At 35.5% G+C, this 21,043-nt stretch overlaps 1 protein-coding gene across 1 annotated transcript in view; it reads left to right on the forward strand.

Moving 5' to 3' along the window:
• Nucleotides 1–4,929: 4,929 nt before the first annotated feature.
• Cog6 (component of oligomeric golgi complex 6) overlaps nt 4,930–21,043 on the forward strand; it is a 69,170-nt gene continuing 53,056 nt past the window's right edge. The window contains exons 1-4 of the mRNA XM_003477438.5: nt 4,930–5,157; nt 6,588–6,731; nt 9,287–9,358; nt 15,242–15,300. Coding sequence (XP_003477486.2) covers nt 5,011–5,157; nt 6,588–6,731; nt 9,287–9,358; nt 15,242–15,300 — 422 coding nt within the window. The 5' untranslated portion in view covers nt 4,930–5,010. The remainder of the gene's footprint in view (nt 5,158–6,587; nt 6,732–9,286; nt 9,359–15,241; nt 15,301–21,043) is intronic.

The raw sequence follows: 21,043 nt of genomic DNA on the forward strand, positions 1-21,043 counted from the left end.
TGTTTGGTCTATAAACAAAGTAAAATAGCAACAAGGACATAGAATTGCAATAAACCTTTCCTTTCACTTGGCCTTCACCTCTGCTGAGTGCTCAACTTGCAGCTACAGCCAAACATGAGCCTCTGGTGTACCTCGGGAGGACTACTAGCCATGGAATTACTAGACTTTTTCCCTCATAGAGGAAGAAATATTTTTTTTTTCTTTTGAACTACAGTCATACTTGAATTTGCTTGACTTTTTGCCATCCATTCTCTTATTAAATACCTTCTATACTACCGTAGCTATAATTTCACATACAGTTTCTGTTGGATTAATGGTTTGCTGTCACTTTATTTTTAAAGTCTATAGTTATATAATATCAAGAAAAGGGTGTAAATGAACTGACTTTGAACTAGACAGGAAAACAAATTCCTCTGAGGGATAAGCTAAGTAAGGTTTTGGCTATGTAGTGAATGAATTATATTATTTTAAGAAAAAGTATTATTTCAGCATAGGAAGCGAATTTGTTGACATTGCCTACCTAATGGATAAGATGTGGTGGATATTTGACTATCTATCTTCCTACCTACCTAGTCTTTCACACATTATTTTAGTAGGAATGGAGCTTGCACAGTATGTGAATTCTCTCTCTTTTTTTTTTTTTTGTCTTTTTCATTTTTATCGGTACCAAGGATCAAACTCACAACCGCCTGCTTGCAAGGCAGGTGCTTATGTCGCTGAGCTAAATCCCCAGCCCCGTGAATTCCCTTTTAGTATTGTATAATTTTCTATTTCCTCAATTTCTTGGACTGACACATTTGAGCCTGACAGCAGGTATAAACCTATTACCCAATCTGTGTCAATGAGAAGCATATAACTTAGAACTTGAATTAAGAGAAATTAGCACAAATAGTGTAGACACTGGAGAATTCTTTAGGAGGTGGTAAAGTTTTAAGCAACCTCGAGTCTCCAGGGACAGCACTGGAAACTGTGCCATGTAGATTTGGCGTGTCTAAAATCACCAACGTGAGTGGAATAATCTGTGACTCCTGGGACTCAGTGATGACCAGTGATGACAGTGGGTCCATGATAAGCAATGATTTTGGCAATAGTTATAAGTGCCTGGCCTCCATTTTGACTCTGAGCTCTTGTAATTGCTTAGATGTTCTTTCATCATGGATGGATATTTAACTTTATAGTCTGCTTTTCCTACATTTATGGAAAACATTGTATGGGAGAAAGAATAGTCTTAAACAAACAAATTGTGCTAGGGACAATTAGGTATCTATATTTAAAACAATGAAGTTGGATCCCTACCTAACTAACATCATACACAAAATTTAACTTGAAGTTGAAGACAAACAAAAGTTTATGTGCTAAAGCTCTTAAAACTCTTAGAAGAAAACACAGAATTAATCCTTATGAGTTTGGGTTAGGCAATGTTTTCTTGAAAATGGCAATAGAAGCACAAAATATAGAGGATTGGTAAATTAGATTTAATTAGTTAAGAACACTTGTACTTCAAAGGATCCCACCAAGAAAGTGAAAAGACAATGAACAGACTAATAGAGAATATTCAAATAAATGATAGGGACTAGTGTTCAGAATACATAAAGAACTATTACAATTCATTGTCACCAGTCATTAAGAAATACAAATCAAAATCACAGTGAGATATTACTTTACAATGAGTAGGATGTCTAATATAAAAAAAGACGCATATCTAGATGTCTCCCCAAAGCTTCACACACTCACAGGTGAGGATTTTGGTAGTGACTAGATCATGCGTGTGTGATATTAGATGATGGGTGTGCAACACTGAATTGGTTCACTGATTGATGTAGTATGATTCTGAATATGGCTGATGGGCTTATTGCTGAGGGATGATACACTCTAAGTGTGGGTGACACCACCCAATAGGCTTGCAGCCTGGATAGAATAAAAAGACAAGAAGAAAGTACTGCTGATACCTGCCTGTCATGCCATGGACTGTTTCTCCTCTGCCCTGCCGTGGAGCTATGGACTGACATCTCTACTAACTGCAAGTGAAAATAAGTCTTTCCTTCTTTAACTGGTTAGTATCATGTATTTTGTTACAGTGATGAGAAAGTGAGACAGAGACCATATCCATTGTTAACCATAATTTAAAAACATTGGGATTCTCATATGGTGCTTATAGAAACATAACATGGGACAGTCACTTTGGAAAACCCTAAATATAGGGTTTCCACATGATTCTGCAAGTTACTTCTAGGTATTTTCCTTAATGAAATGAAGGTATATCCACACAAAATCTCACACTAATATTCGTACTAGCCAAATGTTCATGATGGACGAAAGGCAAAAATTTATCCAAATATTCATAAGCAAAGTGTGACAGATCCATACAATGGATTATTATTTGGCAACAATAAGAAATTTGGTCCTTAGGTCCAAAATGTCCCCCAGAGGATCAAATGTTAAACCATAGTGTTACTTTTGAATTTGTGAGCCAAAATAAACATTTTTTTAATTAAATTGACGTTACCAGTTTTTTTTTTTTTGTCATATTCAGGGAAAGCTAATACAGGAATAAAATACTACATTGTGCAAAATAAAGAAGACACAAAAGACCACATATGGTATGAGTCTACTTAAATGAAAGGTTCAAAATAGTCAAATATATGGGGACAGAAAGTAAATTTGTGGTATCCTAGGGAAGAGGAAAGGGTTAGTAAGGAGTGTTGCTATTAATTTTCTTGTTTTTTTTTAAATGTTGAAAATATCTTAATATTTGATTATGGTGATGATGCCAAAATCTATAATAAATTAAAAGCTATTGTACTTTATAATTCAAATGCAAAATTTATGGTTTATAAATTATATCTCATTACAATTTAGAAAATATATTATAAAATTTATCAGTTTTTATACCTTAAACTCTGAATTCTTTAAATATGATGAGATATAATTCATACACCATGAAATTCATCCGTTTTGTTCATAGAATCTTGCAACCATCACCACAATCTAGTTTTTAAAAACATTTTATTTTATTTTTTAGTACGTAAGTGTAGTACAAACTATTTACATTGCTTGGTACATGTACATAATACATTTTAATTCCGTTTTGGATCCCCACCCCCTTCCTTCCCATCCTCCTCCATTCATTCCTTGCCCTGCTGTTTTTTTTTTTTTTTTGTATAGGTTTACAGTAAATAGTGTTTCCATTCCTGTGTGGAATTTATACATGTATGTAACACATCCCAATTCCTTTTTCTGTCCCCTACCCCCTCCTTCCATCTCTTGATCCCCTTCCTCTTTGAGTGAAAACTATTTGCCAATTTTCTATTATTTATCTTTCATTTTGCTCTTTAGTTTTACTCTGAGTTTCTCATATAAGGGAAGCCATGTGATACTTAAGCTTGTGAGTCTGATTTTTTTCATTTAACATTGTAGTCTTAAGGTGCACCCAGTTTCCTACAAATGGCTCATTGTATTTCTTTATGGCAGAGTAGTACTCCATTTTTAAAATGCCACATTTTCTTTATCTATTCATTTGTTGATGGACATATAGAGCACTTTCAAGCTCTAGCTACTATGAATTAATTTGCTACAAACATGGTACACATGTGTTACTATAATAAGATGTCTTTAAATCTTTTAGGCAAACACATAGAAGGGGAATAGTTGAATAAAATGGACAGTGTAGCTTTAAAATATTTTCATAATTCCCCAAACAAACTTCTACCCATAAGCTCACACTTGTCAAATTCTTTCTTCCCAACAATACTCCTCCTACATCACAGATTTATTTTCTGTCTATAGATTTATCTATTTAGTAGATTTTTAATAGAGAATCTACATAATGTGTGATTTTTGGTTGCACTTCCCATTTTGAATGCTACTGTTCTACATATTTACAAACTGTAAGATGTTACCAATTCATTTTGGTGTGCAAATTTATGTACACTTTTGATATGTCAATTTTGGTTATTACACTGAAACAAATTTATATATGAAAAAATCATATTTTACAATCTTGAGTCTTCATGTTGAAGAGGACAATTTCTTCACTTAAATTCTATGTTCCCTCAGTAGCACTTCACATTCTCTCCAACTAGATCTCCCACATTTTCTATGGAGGAAGTGTAACTTCTTTTTGTTAGCTGAGCTCTCTCTTCTTCACTTAGAGATGAGCAAGCGATCTGTCAATACTTTCTGTAATTGTATAATCAATAATTTCCCCTTAAGTCTGATATGTAGAAAAGCAAGAGAAATTGAGGACAAGAACTAAATCACTAGTGTTTGAAATATCTCACAAGAGGTTCAGAGGTTCTTTTAATTTCTAGCCAAAGGGAATTTTCAACAAATGAAAAAAAAAGTGATATTTATCCCCCAGAGTTTCCTAGGAATTTCTCATCTTTTATTACTTGTTTCCTTTCCATTGCTTTGCAGCTAAACCTGCTTTTGTTCATTTGTAAAAGAGCCAAGTCCCTTGGGTTTGGTCATACACATTCGATCCTTTCTCCAATGCAGAGGTGACTTCTGCTGTTTCTGATGCTCATTCTGCTGTTTCTGATGCTCCCTCTGCTGTTTTTGATGCTCCTAAAGTTGCGGGCAAAGTCCTTTCCAACTCTGCTGTGAAGTCGGCCTCTCCCTCCACTGTTTCTTCCACTGTATTTCATTTCCTTATACTGCAAGCCTAACGCTTATTAGTGCCTTTGTCTAGGACACAGAATGTAGATTTTCCAGTATCTACCAGAGTAGCATAGGTTTCAGTGTACTTTATGTATCTAATCACTTCAGAGTTCTTCCAAAATCTTTTTTCAGTTCTGTGGGATTTTTTTTCCCTAGCCCAACGTGAGCGCTCCCACTCTGACAGCTCTTTCTTCCGAGCTGTCTCTGCAGAAACTCCGTAAGGGCTCGGGCATCTTCCGGCCACAGTGCGCATGCGCTTCCCCGCGTACATGCGCAGTCTGCGCGCTACCGGTGAAGCAGCGCTCCACAGCTGAGTTGGCGTCGCCGCTCAGGGACTAGGCGCTCGGCGCGATGGCCGAGGGCAGCGGGGAAGTGGTCGCCCTGCCGGCCTCTGGAACCGCCAACGGCCTCAGCAATGGGGCAGGCTCGACGCAGCCTAACAACCCGCTGTCGCGCAAGCTGCATAAGATCTTGGAGACACGTCTGGATAATGACAAGGTAGCCGGAGCGGGCAGGGCCGGGTTGTGTGCTGCGCACCACTGCCCTCGTCCTGACCCACACTGCGCAGCCACCCGCCGGTGACCCTGGGCCCCCGGGCCGGCGAAAGGAGACGCAGGAGCCCCGGGACGCGAAGGGGCCTCCTAGGCATTATCCTCACCGAAGACTGGCGCGGGAGGTGGACTGCAGCCTCCGGGGAGCGCCCGCACCCTAGAGCTCCCGGGCGCGGAGGCGACCTCGAGGGGCGGCGCCGGGACGGCGGGCGGAGCGGCTCAATCCCAGGCGTGAAGCGGTGGCGCGGAGTGACTCGTGTCTGCTAGTTGTTATTGGTACTGACCGAGCACTGCCTTGATTGGTGGGCGCGTCCTAGTGTTTCTTCTCTCGAGTCTCCACGTGCGCTCCCAAATTCCCACTGAATGAAACTTGGGCTGCGCTTGCCGACCCGTCATGGCTAAACCTGTGTTCTATACCACCGATTCGCCTGATTAGGCTGGTTATGCCAAGGTGGCGTAAAGAAAAATAAAAGGATGTTCTTAACACAGTGCCCAGCATTTGCTGTTTCTTAACGAATATAGATTTTATTATAAATAAAATGAGATATCTCATTTAATATGACTATGACATACCTAACATTATTTCCTTTTTATCTAGAAGAAAAATAAAGCATGGGGAAAGTACAGCAAGGTTAAATAAACTAGTAACTGCTTTTGTTCAGTCATCGGGTTTGCAACATTTCAAGACTAATCAAAAGAAACTATCTCATTTGTGTGTGTGGGTGTGTGTGTGTACAATAAATATTTGTTAATCATAAACATTTTAGTGTTAAATATAGAATTGAATTCATTTAAAGAGCTTACTATTTTTGTCCATCCAGCCAATATTTTTATTTAACATTATAACAGAAAGTGGAAGGGCGAATGTGTTAAAATATACATTACTTTGGTATATGAATTTATATATGGAGAATTTCGGGCACTTTTGATATATCCCAAGTCTCCATTCTGCCCTCTCTACCTATGTTGTCTCTTCGGGGGACTCTTTACTTTCATAGTTGTGCATAACAAAAAGCATGATGACTCTTTGATTTCTAACCCCATTTCTCACATTTTCTCAGATTTTTAAAATTAGTTGTCAATATCCAATTAAATACCTGATTGACATCATAACAGTTTAACATGGGCATAACCCTTAACTTTTCCTCAATCTGGTTTCAGTCTCACTGTTCCATATAACTTTGTATATGTGCCACTGTATAACTAAGTATACCCCCCTATTACCTTGCAGGAATAACTTTATTGTTCAGTAATTTGAAGGTCATTTTTTGATTATTTAATGGAAACAAATTATTTGAAAATGACTTCATTATGCTTGGTTTGAGATTAGGAAACTTTATAATCAGTACCATATTTCTTCTTTTACCAATTGTACAGGAGATGCTGGAAGCTCTCAAGGCACTTTCAACATTTTTTGTTGAGAATAGTTTGCGGACTCGAAGAAATTTACGTGGAGATATTGAACGCAGAAGCCTAGCCATCAATGAAGAATTTGTAAGCATTTTCAAGAAAGTGAAGGAGGTGTGTGTATTTATTATGTGTAGCATATATTGAGAGCTTACTGTATAGTTGGTTCTGTGTGTTTTTTGGAATTAGGTTGATAGGTTTGATGTTAATTCACTATGTTCAAATAGAAAACAACTTACTATATGTCTTATATTTTCGTACATGATTTCCTAACCACAATTTGTTCTCATGGTTTATTTTAGCCCTGCCCAACTGCTTTAATATTGCTTGCTCTGACTTGCCTGTCCCTTCATAAAACTGTTGTGTTTCTGTTTGAAGCTCTGGCTTTTATGTTGACAGGAGCTACAGTACAACCCTGTCTACCATCAGACTTCTTTCTTGTGTAGTTTTATGTTTTGAAACACTGAACAGATTGCAGTGTGAGGCTAAATGTAATCCTGCAATGATCATATTTTCATATTAAGGTATTGAGAAAGTAAGGAGTAAGGATTGTTCTTTTTTTTGGTTAGGGGAGCGAACTCACAACCTTACACTTGTCAGGCAGGCACTTATAGTGCTGAGCCAAATTCCCCGGCACCTAAAGGATTGTTCTGAAAGGGGCTGAGTGTTTAGCCTGGGACCTGCTGGAAAATAATTTTTTAATCAATCCATACAAGAGATAATTATTGACCTGAATTAAAAGTATGTAATGTCCATTTGCATAGTAAAGAAAAAGTAAGTAAGATGTATCCACTAAGAGAACGCAAGTATTAGAATTCAGAGGCTAAATATATGCTGCTGTGGAGAAAACTGGGAAGTAAAATACATAGAGAATGTTATCAGGAGAACTATCAGGTTTTTGGCATAATCTCCCAGTAGTGTTTGATGACTTTCAACAAGAAGAGGAATTATTGTTAATTTATTTGGTTTTCAAATTTGATTTAAAAATTTATTTTAAAGAGAAAAAGCAATAAAAATAAAGATACAGAATTTTAAAATCAAGATAATAGGAAATTGACAATGGTTAATACATTATGGATTATTATCTTCAAAGTAGTAGATTACAAGATATAGGCATGCATAACTGATCAAACAGTGTAAGCTCAAACCCATTTCTTTAGTGAACTAAGCGAAATCAGTAGTACAATTATCTTAGCTATTTTTTTGTGCATATATATATATATATATATATACACATATATATTTCTTTTCCCTTCCTTTTTTATCCTTTCACCCATTCCAGTTCTTTCCCATTTCTTTCCCATTCACAGTATCTACTGTAGATTTTGATTCTTACTTACTTTTTCAGTTTCTTATGCTTGGGAGACAATACAGTGTTTATACCTGTGGGTCTGGTTTATTTCACTTAGGAACATGGGCTCCAGTTGCATCCATTTACCTATAAAAGCCTCAAATTTATCTTTCTTTATAGAAGAATAACACTGTATAATATAAAAATACCATATGTTTTAAATCTATTCCTTGCTTGATGGACATTTGAGTTTCCAAGATTTTCCTGTTACAGATTGTGCCGCTATAAACATGGGTGCACATATATTGCTGTGGTATGATGTTTTTAATTTGTCTGGGAAAGTACCCAGAAAGGGAGTAGCTGGCTTGAATGGGACCTCTAATCCTAGTTTTTAAAGGAATTTCTACAGTCTACACTCCCACCAATAGTCGAGAAGGGTATCTTTTTCTCGGTAGCCCAGCCAGCATTTGTTATTGGTTGATTTCTTGATGATAGCCATTCTTTCTGGAGCGAGATGAATCTCAGTGTGGTTTTAATTGCATTTCTCCAATGACCAGTGATGTTGAACGTTTTTTTCATATATGCATTTGCCATTTGTATTTCTTCATCTGAGAAGTGTGTGTTCATTGTCAATGCCTGTTTTTGAATTGGGTCTTTGAATTTGGGGATCTGAGTTTTCTTCTTTATATGTTCTAGATGGAAGTCGTTTGTCTGAGGTACAGTTGGCTAAAATTTGTTTTCACTCTGTGGGTTTTCACCCTGTTGGTGATTTTTTTTGAGGTGCAAAAATTTTTTAATAAGATGCCAGTTATTGATTCTGTGGAGCACCTCCTGTGAAATTTTTCCTTGTTTTTATTAATTAAAATTTCTAATGAATTCATTATAAAGCAAAGTTAGTAAGTCAGAAATAGAATACTTATTATCCAACTACCCAGAATTAAAAATATTAATTATATTATATTGTGCAGCCTTCCCTGTGTCCTTTATTTTTTTTTTAAAATTGGCAGATAAATTTGTACCTATGTATCATGTACAACATAATGTTTTAAGATATATGTAAATTGTAATGTATTTAGATCTACTAATTAACATATTTATTGTCTCATATAAATATCATGTTTGTGATCATAGTCTAACTTTTCAGCATTAAAATTTGTGTATAAAGATATACACATATTTTTAAAGCATATACTCATACCACTGAAAAGAATGTTAAAAAGTTTTTATACTTTTTTAATATGAAATATTGTATCACTCCAGTTTTAAATATGATCTATTGAGATGCCTCGATCAAAAAAAGTTATGGGACTAAAATGAAGGTTTGGCTAAGAGAAGAAAAATTTAGCTTATCCTGTTTGATTGTTTTTCTCCTTTTTAGGAGCTTGAAAGTATAAATGAAGATGTTCAAGCAATGAGCAGTTGTTGTCAAGATATGACAAGCCGCCTACAGGTACTGTGTAATTCATTATACTCTCGGTACAGAGTAAACTTTTCAAAAGTTATGTGGTAGGTCTGTAAAATATATGGATGTTTGATGCATCATATCCTGTAGGAAATTTGTACATAAATACTGTGCTGTTTTTAAAAACCTATAAATGTTTATGTATCTTTGGATGATGGTTTATTTACACTATTCAGTTGGCTCCAAACGCCTTTATATTTTGGTAGTCCTGAGATAACTGTAAAATTTGCACAAACCTTTCAATTAAGTACTATCCTAGAAGTTCAACAGCAGTGAATTCCTTAGTAGAATGTCTTAGAAGTTTAAACCTGTGTTTAGAAAGACCCTGCTTAATTCTGTTACATGCTTAGCCTAAAATATGCATAATATTGGGTCTGCTTATTCAAGCAATCCTAAACCTTTAGTTTGACTGCAGAATCCGCATTTGACTTAGTTCTATACTTTTGGAACAGGAGTGAAACAGGTTCCTCCTAAGAATCAGTCATGGTTATGTCTGCTCCTGTCACATTTTAATCCCAAACTTCTATTTCTGAGATTTTCCTGAATTCATCAATAACAAATGACTATAGAAAGTGTCATTGATCTTTGTACTCTACAGATTAATCATAGGCTACTTGGGTGATCTATCTAGGGGATTAGTCAGTTTCCTGTTTCTCTAATATTTCACTTTCCTGTTTTTTCTACATTTTGATAGTTACTAATATATCACGTATTTTTGGTGTGTATATGTTCTCTTAGTCTAGTTTTTAAATCTTCAATTTTGAAATAAATAATCTTACAATCTTTCCTAATTGTTATCAGCATTTCATATTTTTATAGGTACTACTTTTGTTGCTTAGTGATTTTTTTAAAAATTTTGTTTAAATTTTAAAGTGGAAAAAATAAATTTCAAAACATGATAATTAGAGTATGGCAATGGTTAATACATTGCATATTGTTATTTTTAATTTACTTACTCAGAGTACAAGATATCTGCATTTAATTATCCAAATAATATTAGCGCAAACCATTCTTTTCAATGAACTAAGAGAAATTACTAGTGTAACTATTTTAACTATCATTTACTTATATATATTATTTATATGTATTAATAATATATACACATATGTGTATATATATATATATATATGCATGTATTATTTCTTTTAGCTTCTCACCCTAGGGAGTCAATATAATGATTACATATGTGAGTCTGATTTATTTCACTTATGAGTATGGTCTCTAGTTACATTCATTTACCTATAAATGTCTCAAGTTTATCCTTATTTATGACCAAGTAGTACTCCAGTACATAAAATTGCATATCTTTTTTTATCCATTCTTCAGTTGATAGACATTTAGGTTGTTTCCAAGATCTAGCTATTACAAATTGTGCTGCTGTAAACATGGGTGCACATATAATCACTGTGGTGCAATGTTTTTAATTTTTCTGGGAAGATACCAAGAAGGGGAACAGCTGGTCAAATGGGACTTGCAATCCTAGTTTTTGTTTTGTTTGTTTTTGGTACCAGGGATCGAACTCACAACCGTGTGCTCTCAAGGCAGACTCTTAGGCCGCTGAGCCAAATCTCCAGCCCTGAATCTTAGTTTTTTGAGGAATCCCTACACTGATTTCCAGAATGATTGCACCAGTCTATACTCCTACCCACAGTGGAGAAGGATTCATTTTTCCCCACAGCCCCTCCAGCATTTGGTATTGGCCATTCTTTCCAGGGTAAAGCGAAATGTCAGTGTTTTTGTAATTTGCATCTCTCAAAAGACCAATGATATTGAACATTTTTTCATAATTTTCTTTGCTGTTTATATTTCTTCATCTGAGGAGTATATATTCATCTCAGATGCCCATTTTTGAATTGAGTATTTATAGTTGGGAGGTCTGATTTTTTTGAGTTCTTTATTTGTTCTTGGTAGAAATCCTTTGAAGAACAACTGGCAAACATTTTTTCCCACATCATGCGTTGTGTTTTCACTCTTTTTGTGGTTTCTCTTGCTGTTCAAAAGCTTTTAATGAGATGAGATCCTAGTTGTTGATTCAATGTAGAGTCTTTTATGTCCTTCGTTATGTTGATTCCTAGGTATTTCATTTTTGGATGCTATTGCAAAAACTTGTTTCTCTGATTTCTCTCTCTGTGAGTTTGTTATTTGTGTACAGTAGTGCAACTGATTTTTGAGTGTTGGTTTTGTATCTAGCTATGCTACCAAATTTGCTTATTAAAACTACTAGGCCTTTGGTGGAGTTTTGGGGGTCTTTTATGTAACATGTCATCTGCAAATAACAATAATTTAACTTCTTTTCCTATCTTTATTCCTTTTTTTTCTATTCTTGTCTAATTGCTCTGGCTAACCTTTCTAGCACTATGTTGAATAAGAGTGGAGACAGTAGACTTCCTTGTCTTGTTCCTGATTTTAGAGTTTTCAGTGTTTGTCCTTTTAGTATGATGTTGGCTGTTGGTTTGTTGTAGATCACCTTTATCAGATCAAGGAAAGACCATCTATTCTAAATTTCTGTAGGGTTTTTATGATAAATTGGTGCTGGATTTTGTCAGAAGCTTTTTCTGCATCTATTGAGATTATTGTATGATATTTGTCCTTTACTCTGTTAATGTGGTGTATTACATTTATTGATTTGTGTATGTTGAACCATCCTGGATCCCTGGGATGAATCTTTCTTGGTCATAGTACATAATCTTCTTGATGATTTGCTGCACTCTGTTTGTCAGTGTCTTATTGAGAATTTTTACATCTATATTCATTAGGGAGATTGGCCTATAATTTTCTTTCTTAGTTGGGTCCTTCTCCAGTTTTGGTATCATGGTAATGCTTGCTTCCAGGAACAAATTTGGGAGTATTGTTTCGCTTTCAATTTCATTAAGGAGTTTGAGAAGTAATGGTGTTTAGGTCTTCTCTAAATTTCTTGCATAGTGACTAGTTTTTAACTGTCCCTTTCTTTACCTTTTGTTTCCTTTTCTCATCTTCCAGTTTCTGAAAGTTAATATGCCTTCTAAAATTGCACTCTTTAAGTCAGGCATGGTGGTACACACCTATAATTCCAGGACTCCAGGTGGCTGAGGGAAGTGGGTTACAAGTTCAATCCCAGACTAGGTAATTTAGTGACTTGTAATCAAAGTAGTTGCTATTTATAAGTCAACTCTGGATTAATGTTTTAAACTTACTTATGCATAAGGAAAAGTATTTTTATTTTCTCTCATCATTTTAAGATATTATAAAAATTAATTTACTTCAATTCTGTGAAATAGTTTAAGCAGGGGGTATTAAAAGTTATTATTTTAAGATAACACTTAAAACTTGAGTAATTTTATGTATGTTACAGTTTATCTCTTTGGCCATGATTTTGCTTATATAAATTATATTTAGAGTCAGATTTATTATTTAGTGAAAAATAATCATCCTTAACATTGCTGATAAATTAACTAGAAGTTACATTAGGATAATAAACTTTGCAAATATTATTAAATGTTATTTTGGAGTCATCACCTCAGATTATGAATGAAGAATGAAGAAAAACATTTGAAAATCCTTGTTATATTACGTTATACTAAAATTATCCTATTTCACTTATTCATTAGATGTTATTGATTGTAATATGTAGTCTCAATTTATTCATGGCTAACACTAAAAAGAATCTAACATTTTTGATACTGATTTTGTGGTACATTCTTTTGTCAGAAATATTAAAATTGTAAATAGTTTTTAGAATTGACAGAATTCTGTATTTGAGAAAAGGCAAAAATATGCAAGGGGTAAAAATTAAGCTTTAAAGCAAAATGACATGAAAAAGGTAAGCATTTGAAGAAGTTACTGTATTTGAAGGTTCATAATTCTACCTAGGTGTCTTGGTTACTTTCTCTCATTGCTGTGACAAAATGCCCAACACACAAAATGAAGGACGGAAAGGCTTAGTTAGCTCACAGTCTGTGGAGGTTTCAGTCCATATTCAGCTGGAGACAAGCAGGGTGGTATGCTGAAGGGCTGCGGTTCATGACAACTGCAGCAGATACCAAAAGTAGCAAGAGCCAAAGAGCAAGCAGGGAGGAGCACCTCTTTCCTTCCCTTGTATTGTTTGCAAACTACCTGCTCCAGGGCAGGTGTGTCACTCACGCAGCCAATACCAGCACTAGTCAATAAACCAATCAAACTATAGATTCAGTTACTTTTGAAAGCTCTCCATCACTGTATCAGGCTTTGAGGGGATATCTAGACCCAAACCGTAACACTAAGGAACCTCATTTTCTCCATTCCTTAAGATACTGGACTGACGATGATATGCAAATCTATTTATTAAAAATAACCACTGTTTGCTAGAAACATAATTTGGCTTCTGGGAACACAGTGTTACTGACCAGACCCCTAGAAAACAATAAGACAAAATTTTAACTGACAACCTGAGAACTTCTTGCAGGAAGGAATCGGAGACAATAAATACTTAGAGCTGGGGAATGAGACCCTATGAACTCAGAGCTGGAGGATAAGGTTTTAAGAACCCAGAGCCTAGATCTTTAGATTTGGGACAGCTCTAAAAACTTTACAAGAATCATGGCTGTTTATTATAGTGTTTGTCTTAGTTACTTTTCTCTCATTGCTGAGACAAAATACTGGACACCAAAAGCTAAAAGGGAAAAGGTTTATTTAGCTCACAGCTTGTACAGGTTTCAGTCCATAGTTGACTGGCTCCAAGGCAGGGGTGGCACATGGCAGAGGGGCAACTGTTTATGGTGGCAGAAGACAACAAAAGCAACAAGAGCCAAAGGGGGAAGTGAGGGAGAGCAAGCCTCTCTCCCTCCTTTACATGTATACAGACCACCTGCCCAGGGCTGGTGTAGCACTCACACCCATAATCCCAGCACTGAACCATGAATCAATCATAAACTCTAGAAGCCAAGCCCCATGACTGCATGAGGCTTTGGGGGGATATCTAGACCCAAACCATAAGTGTTTCAGTATGAAAATGGCCCAGTATCTTCAGGTGTTTGCTCTGGTATCCGCCTTTAACAGACTGATTCACTCTCTGCTTTATGTTCCATTGTTTATAGTTTCCACCTACAAGTGTCCTGATAAAAGCATAATTCTGGCTGAGTGCCCCTTCAAGGCAGCGACCGTATGTTTCTACCTATCATATGTTTACGTGACTCTCCTATCTTTGCTTACTGCCTTGTATTTGCCATTTTCTCGAGTTTTGATCTTTGGGAGACAATCCCATTGACTGCACTTATTTTTTGGGTTTAAAAATTTTTTTCATGAATATTTTTCTAAGTTTTGGACAGGATTCTTTTTCATCAAACTTTCATTCCTGATCTTTTCAGCTCTGAATTGGGGGAAGAGCATTGGTTGGTGTGATGTGAAACTTGGTCAGGAATAGTCTTTTAGATGAGGCTGTGTTTCATTCTCACCAGTCCCCTACTTGGCAGGTTGTTTATATATTCTGACTGAAAGATTGTAATTTCTATCTGTGTAGTTCCATTGAACTCTATACCAGCATTTCTGTGATTTAATTTACTAGAGGTCTCAGTTTCTCAATCAAACATGTTATAGCTGAAGCCTCAACTTTAACTTGCTCTTTCAATGCTTTTGTTTCTTGAAAAGCCTAATGAATGGCGAAGTTCTTTAACCAGTATCAGATACCTTTTTCTCTCTCCTAAGCCTTAGCGTTATGCAAACATTGAGGGAGTTCCTCTTATTAGAGGTGTGTGTATGAGCCCTGAAATGCCTATTTCAGTTTCTTGGGGCTTTTTAAAACTTTTGAGTTTTGGGGTATGATCTGTTGCTATCAGCTTGAACTGCAGTAAATAATTGAACAAGTGTTTTGAAATATAATGAAATTGGAATGTACTGATGTTGGATTGTTTATTTTAGGCAGCAAAGGAACAGACTCAAGATTTGATAGTAAAAACCACTAAACTTCAAACTGAAAGGTAAGTTATTAATTGGTGCCTCCGTGGAAAGAAAATTGTCTATAACTCCAAATCAAGATAAAAATAATCAGACATGATTCAAAATTTGTACAAGAGATAAGATTGTAAATTATTATCCAATAGTAATTTAAACATAAAAATAGCAATTTAAATTCAATACTGAGTTTGAGAGTTCAGTTCCTTTTTAGAATAGAGATTATGTGCCAGTATTTACTGTGCAGTTAAGAAATTACTGCTTTTTAAAATGTAACTGTTTTCAGATTTTTAATAATTTTCTTCACAGTTACCTTTTTTATCATTATTTATCCCTTCTAAAATAAGAAAGAATTAACTGTGTAAGTTTTCCTTATAGTTTACAAAATAAGTAAACTTTTAATTGAAAGGATGAGTGAATGAAGTTAAGTGTAGTATAGATTATTGTCATATGTTTTATTGAATATTACTAAAGGACATTAACAAAGCAAAAAAAAAGCCACACATCTCCTATTTCTGGAATAGAGAGGGAAAAATATGCTGTGATGTAGTATACTTGTGTTCAGCTCAGTAATGGGGATGAGCTTTAAATCTTTGAGTATTCTAGGTGTTTTGTCAGTAATAAGGATATACTGTGTGTCTTAATTACTCTTGTTGCTGAGATGATACCCAACACCTAAAATTAAGGAAGGAAAGGTTTATTTAGTTCACAGTTTGTGGATGTTGCAGTCCATAATCAGTTGGCTCCAAAGCAGGATGGCATGGCAAAGAGGCAACACTTCAAGGTGGCAGAAGACAGCCAAAGCAGTAAGAGCCAAAAAGGGGAAAACAAGCCTCTTTTCCTCCCTTACATTGTGTGCAGTCTATCCATTCATACCATGCCTCTTCCACAATCTCAGGATGTTTACAAAGTGAGGACCCTGGCCTCCTGCTGAGTTGCTTAGTTAAACTTAAAATCTCAGTTCTCAAGTTGACATGATGTGCTGTGATGTAGTATACCTGTGTTCAGATCAGTAATAGGGATGTTCTTTAAATCTTTGTTGTAGGAATTTTGTCAGTAATGTGGAGATACTGTACTCATATCTTACTTGCTCATTATGGAGTAGCTCTGTGGTACTGTATGTAAATCAGAAGTTGTCAAACTGGGATGACAAGCAAAATGCAACTTTCACCTACTTTTGTAAATAAAGTTTTATTGGAACACATGATGCTTGTGTATTTATGTATTGTCTGTAGCTGCTTTCACTTTGCTATAGTGGAGTTGAGTAATTACAGCAGAGACAGTGTAAGTTACAAAACCTTATATATTTATTGTTTAGGATTTTTCAGAAAAAGTTTGTCAATCGTGATCAAGCTAGTGTTTTTCAAATTGAAGATGAAGACCAATGAGTTGTGAAGTTACTTAAGTGACGATAAGAACCCTAAATGAAATAGGGTAAAGTAAAATAGGAACTAGTTTAGATAAACATATTTTATCAAACTTTTGTTTCAGTTTCTGGTAATGGTTTAAAATATTCTTAATGTCAATCATGGTCAAAAGATTGAAAAATGCTACCACCAGCCATAGAGTGGTCAGCATGTGGCACTCCTCTGTAGTTTCATACCCGTTAGTCTTTTCCTTATTTTAGTTTATTAGTACATGTATGTAGTAATAGTTACTCTTAACATTGTATCATATTAAGCCCTTAATTCTTCTTAATAATTCTCCTTGGAGTAAAATACGAGTAATAGGAAATTGCATAGTACAGAAGTATGAAGTTACTTCCACAAAAGAGTGAGTCTCAGGGCTGCAGAGGACTCATATTACTTGAAATGATTCCTTGCAGTTAAGATAGTAACCAACATAATGTGCTTTTCTGAAGTAAAATACTTGTGGTGGTTCGTCTTGATTGTCAGCTTGATTGACTTGAGAGATGCCGAGAGAGGAGCAAAGCAGTTTCTGGTTGTACCAGGGTGGGTCTTGGGGGTGTGACCTTGGGGGGTGTCTCTAGCACCTCCCTGTCAGGCTCTTTGCCTGCGTCACTGATCCTGTGACAGAGCAGTTTCCCTCTGCTATGCCAGGATTTCACTGTGGAGCCAGGCCACCGTGGGCTGAAACCTTAGATATTTTGACCCAAAATAAACCTCTACTCCTTTAAGCTGCAGTGTCAGATATTTTTGTCTCAGCAATGGAAAGCTGATAAATACAGTAATACTCACTAAAATGAGAAAAATGAAATATTTTAGCTAACATGATTCTCCAAATACTTCAGCAAATTCTACAAAACAAATCAACCACATTTTTTTTTTTACACATGTGAATAATACTGTTAGATATTGGAATGTCTACTTTATGTTAGACTTGTGGATTTCAAATGACGGTCCATTGAATCTTAGGGTTCCTTTGCGAGATTGGGACTTTGAGAGCCAGAATCTCAGTATAATTTTAGTTAGAACAACTTCATTTGTACTTATTTAATATATTAGGACTCCACGAATGACTTTAAAAAAGATCAAAGATAATTTCTATAAACAGCAGTGAAGAGTAATTCAGTGTTTTCTTCCCAGTTGAAAGCTGTCAAGATAAGATTTGAAATTAGATGGTCTGACCCTAAGTTTTCTTTCATCATGCTGACTGTTTCTATCACTGCAGATAGTCTGCTTGCAGGCGCCACTGGAGTCATCTGACTTGACCCCAGTTTTGCTTTCTGCTCTCTGCTCACAGTGTTACTGTTCATGCTCACTGTGCCTTATCCCAGGGCACACAGAGCCACAGAGGAGTTGACAGAATAGCGCATTTTGTTTCTGTCCTTAGAAAATTTGATTGTATAAAAATAAACAGCTATTTTTTAATTAGTAACTCAGTAGATCTTGATTTAGACTTCGGACTTGCCCTTAATATTTATGGCCTGCAGATTATAATTTGAAAACTTTAGCTCTAGCCAAAACATTATTCATACTGTTTTATCTTTCTTGGAATGACCCTTTCCCCAAAGGTGGAACTTCATCCACTTTATTTTCCTGTTTCCTAACCGTTAAGCTTTGAAAAAACATTTTAATTTATTATAAATTAAACTTTTCACTTTAAAATTGTTATAGATTCACAGATGATTGTAGGAAATAACACAAAAAATCCTCTTTAGCCCTTACACACTTCTCCCCTGATGTCTGTCTCTTGCAGAATTACAGTATGCTGGCACAACTAGGATCATGACACTGATACATTCTACCATTGTTATTTTCCCGTGGGTTAGTTTGTGTGTGGAATCACCAGTCAGTGTACAAGCCGATCCTTCACCCCAAGGTTCTTACCTCTCAGTGGTGGGAGAAGCTGTAGACTTGGCTGGGTGAAATGCTGATAGCCACTCCAGAGCTTGGATCATCAAGGAAAGGCTGTTGTTGGATTTCTGTCACAGAAATAAGCCTGTTGTTAGCATAAAATTAGAATTTTCATATTACAACAGCTCTTTTGAAAGAAAAGTCTCATAGAAAAATAAACTCCCAGTTAGAGATGCAAAACATAAGTTTTTCTTTTAATTTAATGTTTGTTGACAAAGGAGAATTGATTTAATTGGGAAAATGTGACTACAACTTGGGATAATAGATCAGCAAACCTATATATAAGCTGTATTTATACTTTTTCAGTTCTGAATTTAATCTTTCTATTGCTGTGTTTATTTTAATATATATTACAGTTGTTTGTAGTTAATCATTGATTTGATTGTTTTGTCTCTTTTCCCCTTAAACTGAGTCCTTGGGAACAATAATAAATTCTCACTTTCTTTTCTATTTCCAGCCCTGGTGCACTGTAGATTTAATAAAAATAATTTTGTTTGTTTCTGTTTTTTGAGATGAGATCTTACTGTGTTGCTCGGGTTGGCCTTAAATCCTGAGCTTGAATGATTCTCCTGCCTTAGCTTCCTGCAAGTCAGTGAATAATTTTTGAGTGAATAATGTGCAAAGCAACTAGTCTTATGTCAGAAAAGGAATGTGAAATGAAAATAGAGAAATGAACGTTCAGACCAGCTAAAATATGTCAGACTGATTAATGTTTTTAGAGGCCAGTATTAGAATACAGTACTTTCGTTTGTATTTTCTCAAAACTAAGTAAGTTTGTTTACAGTTTTATTTTAGTAGGCTTGTGGATGTGTTTGATCTGGGATGCTTTTGGAAAATGAGAATTTGTTGACTTTGTGGCATCCGAAGAGCTCTAGACACTACATGCCAAGTGAACACTTGTGTGAGTGTATGTTAGGAAAATTACTTAGCAAAGTTATGAAACGAGTTCTTGGGCAAGCAAAGGGTTGGTTTTTACTTTTAAGTATTTTCTTTTTTACCAGGAATCTTCACAAATGAGCAGTTACTTTTAGAAATAGAAATGCAGTGACTTTATTTGAGTAACATGCTGCCTTGATCACTTTTCTTATTTCTCAAAATACCAAACACTTAAAATTAAAGGAGAAGAGGTTTATTTCAATTCAGAGTTTGTAGAAGTTTCAGTCCATTTGTCAGCCAGCACCAGAGCAGACAGCATGGCAGAGGGGCATCTCAGGAGAAATAGTCCGTGGCAAGGTAGGCAGGAAGCAGCAGAAGCAGCAAGCCTGCGTTTTCCTTGTATCCCACTGGGCTACAGCAGTTTGGGTGGTCCTACCCACACCTAAGGTGGGCCTTCCAGGGTCACAGCTGCATGATCCAACTATTCCAAAAGTCCCACTTATGAGCACATGAGGCTTTGGAGGGACATCTAGACTAGGTATTCTAACACTTGGTATCCTTATTCAGGCAAATGTGTAAATGCCACAAATGTGTTTTCAGCTTAGAAGAAGGTCAGTACTTATGACAGCTGATGCTTGAATAAGCTCAATATAGAGTTGTCTTCCTAAGACCTCAATTTAATATGCCCATTTCATGTGTCACTGATAGCCAACAGATAAGTGCCGTTGGTGGTCAGGAGAGGCTGTGAGCATCTCTCTCTATATTTTAATAGTATTGACATTGCTGTTATATGTTTAGTGTTGATAAATGCCTACCAGCCAGGTTTCTCTTGAGACTCTGAGGAATAGCCTCTGGAGAATGCTTACTTATTTGTTGAGGTTCATTATGGTAAAATGGAAGGATATAGCATTTGAAGAATATTATTCTTTGGAATTATTATTCTATTAGAATAATAAAATAGAAATTGTTCGATTAGAATAATTAGAATAATAAAAATTATTTCATTAGAATACAAATACAAGTTCTGATCTGAATTTCTTGCTTATTAGTATTTAAATTTTATACAGATTATTTCTTTACCCCTCTTTGCCTAAGCTTCTACATCAGAAAAAGAGAATAGCATCTACATCATAGGGTTATTGTCATGATTAAATTATTAACATGAGGGGCACACTGTCTGACATACATGAAAAAATGTAATCTTACTAATTTTATTACTCAAAGAAAACTGTGGTGCATCTTCTTTCTGCATCTGTTTTGTTAACTGAAATTTAGAACTATTTTATGCGTCTTCATTGCAAGAGCATTCTTAACTAGACTTCCTTTCTTATCCTCTGTATTTCATGCTGTGTTAGATTTTAGTAGTTTTAATTTAATTGTGTTGTAAGTTAATTTAAATTAGGTTTTGAAATTGGTAATGAATATGAAATCATTTAGCACGAATGTACATGTAAGAAAATATTGCAGAAGTATGTGATGTATTTTCTTTTAATATCTAATAAAAGGTTAGGAGAAGGTTTGGAAGTCATCATCTCTCCTTTCTTCTTCCTTTCTATTTTAAAATCAAGAGGAATCT

This window comes from Cavia porcellus, unplaced genomic scaffold (assembly GCF_034190915.1).
Source record: "Cavia porcellus strain 051 isolate PalLab524CR breed Dunkin Hartley unplaced genomic scaffold, mCavPor4.1 scaffold_21, whole genome shotgun sequence".
Taxonomy (NCBI): Eukaryota; Metazoa; Chordata; class Mammalia; order Rodentia; family Caviidae; genus Cavia; species Cavia porcellus.